General features: G+C 40.7%; 2 protein-coding genes across 2 annotated transcripts; one reads left to right on the forward strand and one right to left on the reverse strand.

The window, feature by feature from the left end:
- The first annotated feature begins 628 nt into the window (after window positions 1–628).
- LOC137108867 (high choriolytic enzyme 2-like) lies at window positions 629–3,853 on the forward strand. The gene is made up of 5 exons (XM_067493956.1): window positions 629–653; window positions 875–992; window positions 1,354–1,532; window positions 1,659–1,740; window positions 1,948–3,853. The coding sequence occupies exons 1-5, from the start codon at window positions 629–631 to the stop codon at window positions 2,078–2,080; spliced, it is 537 nt and encodes a 178-aa protein (XP_067350057.1). The 3' UTR covers window positions 2,081–3,853.
- Window positions 3,854–4,981: 1,128 nt separating this feature from the next.
- Window positions 4,982–6,471, reverse strand: LOC137108813 (uncharacterized). The gene is made up of 4 exons (XM_067493875.1): window positions 6,192–6,471; window positions 5,856–6,096; window positions 5,519–5,656; window positions 4,982–5,391 (listed from the first exon to the last, which is right to left on the reverse strand). Exons 1-4 carry the CDS (start codon window positions 6,371–6,373, stop codon window positions 5,122–5,124), a joined length of 831 nt encoding a protein of 276 aa, XP_067349976.1. The 5' UTR covers window positions 6,374–6,471; the 3' UTR covers window positions 4,982–5,121.
- Between the last annotated feature and the right edge of the window lie 463 nt (window positions 6,472–6,934).

Raw genomic sequence — 6,934 nt, forward strand, 5'->3', positions numbered from 1 at the left:
CAGAGCAGCTGGAGAGAGCCAACAGAAATCTGAGTGAGGAACATTCATGCATCACAGTGATTCCGATTTAAAAAGAAGTCAGAATTGTCTTCATAGATTCTGTGTATTCATACAGGCTGAAGGTTAAACATTACTCTTACGACAAAAAGATGATGATTTGACAGCAGTTGCTGGAAACCATTTAGTTGCTGTGAGCTTCACTGATAATTTGCATCCAGGACCAGTGTTTCTGTCCCGATTGACTTGGTTTCCTCTGCTGTTTCCACATTGTCTCTGCAGACCCTATGGAAGAGGGCGTCCAGTTAAAAGGGGACATCGCTCTGTCCAACCACAGGAACGCCGACCCCTGTGTCCAGAATGGATGCAAGTGGCCTAAATCCTCTGATGGCAACGTTTACATCCCCTATGTCATTGCTAACAGCTACTGTAAGAACCTCCATCCATTCCCCTGTGGACTGTGTCTGATACTGTTTACAGTGTGTCTGTCTTTACAGCCAACTGTGCTCTGGAAAATGTCTGAGACACAAACATGCTTCATTTTGTCCATTTCTTTACAATATTGTTTCAAACAAACCTCAGACTAATGAGCCACTGACACCATAAAAACAGTCTGAAAATAGTCCAAGAAATGAAGCCTCCTATTAAAACACACTGTACACTGCCCAGATAGTAGTAATAGGAACATGAAACTATCTATTAGTGCTGTTTTAGAAGATTGAGATCTTCAGTGGGACCTCATGGTGGAGCTTTAGATGGAGTGACACAGTGAGGAGTTCATAACACTTTATTTTAGTATCATCATATGGATTTAAGAAGAAAATGTAGAAAAATGTTCCTCTCAGTGTTTTTTACCTTTGTGTGTTTCCATCTTCAGCCTCTCAGCAGCTCGGCATCATCACAAGTGCCATCAAGTCCTTCTCCACCTCCACCTGCATTCGCTTCATCCCCCGCACCACTGAGACAGCCTACGTCGACATACAGTCATACAATGGGTGTGTATCAGTGACGGCATATTATAGAGGTCATTCTACGGCTTTTCCAATGCAGGACGACTCGTAACTCAAGCGTCCTCCTTGGTTCTGCTTTTGTTTCCACTGTTGTCTCCTGTGACTGATATTTGTCTCGAGCATTAGAAGAAAAAACACACACACACACACACACACACACACACACCTGAGATAAAACCTCAGTGTAAAATCAAGCAGCTTTGCTGTGTGAGTTCAGGTTGTAGGAAGCTTCAAGTTAAGTGTCAGGTTGTGCAGTCGCAGAGAGCAGCTTCTGTTGCGTCTTCCTGAAAGATGAACCATTCTCAGTCTGATGAGGAACTTCCTGTGTTCTCCAACATGTCTGCAGCTGCTACTCCTACGTGGGTCGCCAGGGCAACGCTCAGACCGTGTCTCTGAACAGTAACGGCTGCATTTACTTTGGATCAGTCCAACACGAGTTGATCCACGTCCTGGGCTTCGACCACGAGCAGTGCCGCTCCGACAGGGACCAGCACATCCAGGTCCTGCTGCAGAACGTCATCTCTGGTAGGCTGCTGAGATCTGGGCACAGACACTCTTCATGTTTGAAACCACTGAGAACTGGGAGGAAATGTGGACGTTCAGTTTGAGGAGCAGTTTCTTTAGCTTTGTCGTATCAATGTCCACAAACAGGTATGGAATACAACTTTAACAAGATCAACACCCTGAACCAGGGAACTCCTTATGACTACAGCTCTGTCATGCACTACGGCAGGTCAGTACCACTCTGAAGTCCAGCAACGTGTTAAATCTTCCATCTTATCTGCTTATTGTCTGTGTGATCTTCAGGCTCTGTCAGAGATTATTTTGTTTGCATTAGACATTAGAACAGAGCTGGTGATTTTCTTCATGTTTTTCTTGGTTGGAGGAGGAAACTATAGTAAAGTTCAGAATAAGCACTGACTCTGTCTCCTCCCTGCAGACTGGCGTTCTCCAAGGACAACGTCAGCCCCACCATGGTGGCTGTTCCCAACCCCAAAGCTGTTTTTGGCACAGCCCAGCAGATGAGCCAGAACGACATCAACCGCATCAACCTGCTGTACTGCTCAAAATAACGACGCTGAAGAATCTTCTGTTAAGGGCTTTCAATGCATTAAGATGAATTTATTTATTCTGTTAAGTAAATGCAAAAATCTTTAATTGAATTCCAGTTTAATTTGATCAATACATATTTATCTATAGACGTCGTTTTGTTGTGTAAAACAATGATTTATTGCTTATGTTTTAAATACTATAATTAAAATGCTCCTTTCATTCTATATACACAATTCTTTCAATTGATTCCAATCGGATTGATTACAGAGGCCATACTGGATGATTTCAGCTTTATATTTTAATTCTGGGACTCAATTTAATGTAGCCTGACAAAATCTTTAAGTGCAGGACACAGGTCTTTTATCTTTAGAATATTAGAATATTCTTTGTTCTGAAAAAATAAAATTGATAATAATTTAAAAGTAAAGTAAGTTAAAATGAATTAATTAAACTGTTCCCAAACAAAAACAACCCACATTCAGTATTTAAACAAATCTGCAAGCCACAAAGACGGACGTTTTCTGGAAATAGCATTCGAGTTGAATTATGAACGTTTGTCAGAAGAGGAAGAAGAGAAGGAAAGAATTCAGGAAACATCAGCCGACCTCGACAAATTGGGGGAAGAGGTTAGGTTTCTTAGCAACAGTCAAGTCAGGAACAGTTTCAGGTCTAATTGTCTGAGCTGCATCAGATTAATCATCATCTGCTGTCGTTCATTACTGTCAACTAATGAATGGCGTTTGTAGAGCTGTTGTCTAGAAGCAATTCACTACAACAGCACTTCCTCTTGTGGGAAATTGCAAACGAAGAACTCATAACAAGCTTCCCATGTTTTAGGCAGAGAAAGTTAGTATCCTTTCTCTTAATTCAATGTTTGAGTGTGTGTGTGCTTGAAAACATAAAAATCATCTGATCGTAGAAGGTCTTAGTATCAGGTACGTACAACCTCAGAGGAACAACAACCTGTACAGTTTATTCACTGTGCCATTATTTAACATTTACAGTAAGTTTGAAACTTTTCTTCAGTTCAATAACCTGCACAGGTGAAAACCAATTTTATGATATTTGGAGCTTAAATACACCACAGCTCAATTACTTTTTCAAGAAAAGTAACTAGAACATTTAAGACAGGGATAAAACTAATGACTCTCGGTTGTTTACTTTGATCATTAGCTTTAATTTTATTCACCTAGAGCAAAAGTACACCAATTCTCAAAGTATGTGCAGGTACCTATAAAAGTAATCCAGTACTAAAAGTACCACAATTTTTACTCAAATGTTAGTAGCACATACTACATACTCTCGCATATCTCTGTACTTGAGGTTAATACGATTACAAAGGGTAACTTGGTACCTCTTGTCTTGTTTCTTTTATTTAGGGGGTAGAATAAATCCCCCTGCCATACAGCTTACACTGACCTGGCTGTTAAATAGAAATATTCAGTAAATGAGAATTGATATTATTTATAGAATATTATCTTTAGCTTTTAAATATCACAAGAGTCAAGTTATTCTAATCACACAATCAAATAACACGTTTGTTGTACTATAGTCTACTAATCACATCATCGTTTTCTGGCTTCCAACATTATTATCACGTCTGTAAAAATGGTTTCGGTTTAAAAAACATTTTAGAAGTAAAACTAACATGACTTTAGTTTCTTTAAGGCTTTTAGCAGCACAGCTGACCTTCCGTTCACTGTAGATGATGATGATTCTTGATACTCGGGAACTGAGGAGGTATATGAGCAGACTAGTGAGAGCAGGTGAAACTGATCACCGGTGATTAGTGAAGCGAAGCGAAGGCGAAGGGACCAGGAACAGGAAGTGATTGCAAAATAAAAGCCTGAAGGAGGAAGTGAAGTTGTCTCCTGGCAGTTTTTGTGTATTTGCATTGTATTCTGCTTTGAGCTCTCGGGGCCGATGCTGACAAAGGAATGTTTCCTTTTTTGATGAAGATGAATCAGCCTGAAAATGAAAATAAATGGATTTTGTAATGCTGCTAACAGTGGACTTAAAGTCAGGGCCTTTCTAGGAAACCATTTTACTTTCACCCATTAAGATGATGCAAGCTACATAGACACACTAAAGTGAAAGTCTATGGGGGAATTACTTCATTTTAGTGGTCAGATCAGTGTCAAAATATGATGAAATTATTAAAATAACAAAAGGCTACAACTGCAACTATTTCAAATGTGACTGTAAATTATTTTGCAGCTTAGTTTTTCTAAAAGATTGGAATAAAGAAAACTACATGAAACTACGTGGTTACAGAATGTAAACACTTTTTGTTTGTATTGGAGAGACACTGGGGGAGTGGTGATGGGGGGGGGGGGGGGGTGTCAGGGTGTTACACTGTAACACTTTAAAGTGTGAGAATGGAAACTGCAAAATGAGAAAATGTGGATGTTTGACAGTTTACTAGAGGTCAAGTTAAGGTCAATGTTGGCAAGAACTATTGCATGTGAGAGAAGCTGTCGTAAACATGAGTGAGTGAGAAATGTCCTCGACTTGTGTCCCTTCACTCAAAACTCTACAAACATAAAAATGAAAATGAGAATCTGTGATGTGGAGGTAGAAAGAAGTTCTCATCTGTAGACGGGTCATTGTTTCTCCTCCAAGCTTTTCATAGCACAACACACACAAATCTCAGACTGAACTGTCCACGGATGAGTTGCATTAAGTTTTGACGGCGAACGTGTGGAACGACAAAGACATGATGTCTCCCTCTGGTTCATTTTATTGTGATACTGTGTTAAACTGTCCATCATCAGTGTTAAAGGAGCAAAATCTGTGAAGTTGTTTTATGTCGTGTTTCTTTCAAATGTCCGATGAGAAATGCAAACAGGAATAATGTCTGAACTGAACTGTTGTTTGCAGTGTAGTCAAAGTGCAGGAAACTCACAAAAACAGAGGCAAAGTTGTTTTAGTTTATTTATTGAATCATATAATAATATTCATTTCTTTTATCAGACAGCATGTAAAACACATTTCACAGCAGTGGGGATTTTTTGCATTTCTTTAACTAAAGACTAGTAGCTTTTCTTGTCAATCTTCTGTCTTAGACCTCTTTCAGCAGAAGGCCGTATGGACGGATGGACCTTTCCACCATCAGCTGCTCTTCTGAAGCAGACGTTCCCGATGGGACGGGAATCAGCCAGTACCTGTCGCTTAAGTATTTCTCTCTGTACTGAGGGTTGATACGATTCTGCAGAATCACTTTGTACGTCTTGCCCGTCGTGTTGGAGGTAAAGGATTTGGCATATTGGTTAGCATCAGCCATGAATGGGGTAGAGTAAATCCCCCTGCCATAGGCCTGACCAGAGCCCGGCTGTCAAACACAAATATATAAGAATGAACATTTTAAGTCTTTAAGGTTTGTAGATATGTTGTAGTTCTAATAGTTTAATGACTTAATGATGTTTTCCTACTGTACTACAATGGAAATTTGATCAAACCTTGTAGTGTCCTCCAATGATGCCTTCAGCTCCTAGTTTTGAAGTCCCGTGGTAGGAGACCGGCCACTCTCCTGGCACCGACTGGGTGCTGCGGTACGTGGTTCCCAACCAGGTGTTTCCATCGTATTTATCCAGCACCTGTGACCAAATATTTCGATCTTGTAACAGCTGACATTTGCATTATTGTCATTTCAAACATGAAGCACTGACACGATGCAGTAATGCGACTATTCTATTTTTAGTTACTTTGACATTTGGGTACTGATTTGCTCCCTGACACACTTGGAGTTTGATTGATTTTTGGTCTCTCAACTACAAAAGCAGGGAAATCGTTCACCTTGAGGCCAAAGCGGAACCACCCACATGGGCGCTCGTACACCTCTCCACCTCTCCTGTACGTCTCAATGTCTTTCAGCGTGGTGAAATCATAGTCGTACTGGGGGGCGAAGAACTCGTTCTCATCGATGATGAAAGTCTTCCCTGTTGGAGTGTCTTGAACTGCTGTGGGGAAGCCTGCTGCCTGCGGGCCACCTCGCAGGATACTTTGGATGTGCAAGAAGCAGGAATTTGACACCTGGCTGAAATGTAAAGGGGAGGAGATGCATCACCTTGATGTGGACTATTTAAAACTACAGGGTAACTAAAACTTCAAGCCGACACCTCCAATATTTACCTGGTTTCTTCTGCATCCAAAACTGTCGGTATGAACTGCTTGATCGACAGATGCCCGTGTGATGCTGCTGCAGAAAAGACGCCTTCTGAACGCTGAACATGTGAGCTTTGTTTCTGAACAGATGTCACATTGGAATTGAGAAGTGCGCCCAAAGCTTCGAGTGCGACGTCCCTGTGCATCATCCTGATGCCCTGTTAACTCTGTCGTCTCTGAAAGAAAAGTCTGAGGTTTCTCAGCTCCTGTCGCCTGCTGCTCAGAGTGATGCAAAATGAATGAGGCACAAGACCAATTTATAAGCACACACTTCCTGATATGAAGTTCAGTGTTAGTGGGTGTGGTGCTGAATCAACATTACGTATCACATGTTTATCTGCCCATTTATCCATGAGCAGCTACTTTCCTTTCAGATAAAACTGACAAAGAAGGAATTAAAATATTTGTTTATCATATTATACTAAATCGCTTCCGCTTCAATCTCAATGCAGAATTTGACACAGTCGGTCACTGTAGACAAGTGAGGTCAAGGAGAAGACATGTCAATCAAAATGTGGGAACATTATTGAAAAGGAAGTTGTGTAAGAGTTGCGTCTTCAACTGTTTCACCAGATGAGGTTACTGTACAGTAACACTTTCAAAATCACACAGTTCTTGAGAATCTTCTTTTTCTTAACAGCATGTTACAACATCAGCATTTCTTTCTTTTAGCTGCCTTTTACTTTCACGCCTGCTACAAGCTGCTTTGC

Source organism: Channa argus, chromosome 23 (assembly GCF_033026475.1).
Source record: "Channa argus isolate prfri chromosome 23, Channa argus male v1.0, whole genome shotgun sequence".
Classification (NCBI taxonomy): domain Eukaryota; kingdom Metazoa; phylum Chordata; class Actinopteri; order Anabantiformes; family Channidae; genus Channa; species Channa argus.

What these genes read in the sequence shown, in the direction of transcription:
- LOC137108813 (XM_067493875.1), bottom strand. Translation starts at nt 6,373, where the DNA reads ATGATGCACAGGGACGTCGCACTCGAAGCTTTGGGCGCACTTCTCAAT. An exon ending in TTGGATGCAGAAGAAACCAG is followed by an intron (nt 6,097 to 6,191) that starts GTAAATATTGGA and finishes TTTACATTTCAG; the next exon opens with CCAGGTGTCAAATTCCTGCT. An exon ending in TCATTGGAGGACACTACAAG is followed by an intron (nt 5,392 to 5,518) that starts GTTTGATCAAAT and finishes TGTGTTTGACAG; the next exon opens with CCGGGCTCTGGTCAGGCCTA.
- LOC137108867 (XM_067493956.1), top strand. Translation starts at nt 629, where the DNA reads ATGAAGCCTCCTATTAAAACACACT. An exon ending in GACATACAGTCATACAATGG is followed by an intron (nt 993 to 1,353) that starts GTGTGTATCAGT and finishes ACATGTCTGCAG; the next exon opens with CTGCTACTCCTACGTGGGTC. An exon ending in TCTGTCATGCACTACGGCAG is followed by an intron (nt 1,741 to 1,947) that starts GTCAGTACCACT and finishes TCCTCCCTGCAG; the next exon opens with ACTGGCGTTCTCCAAGGACA.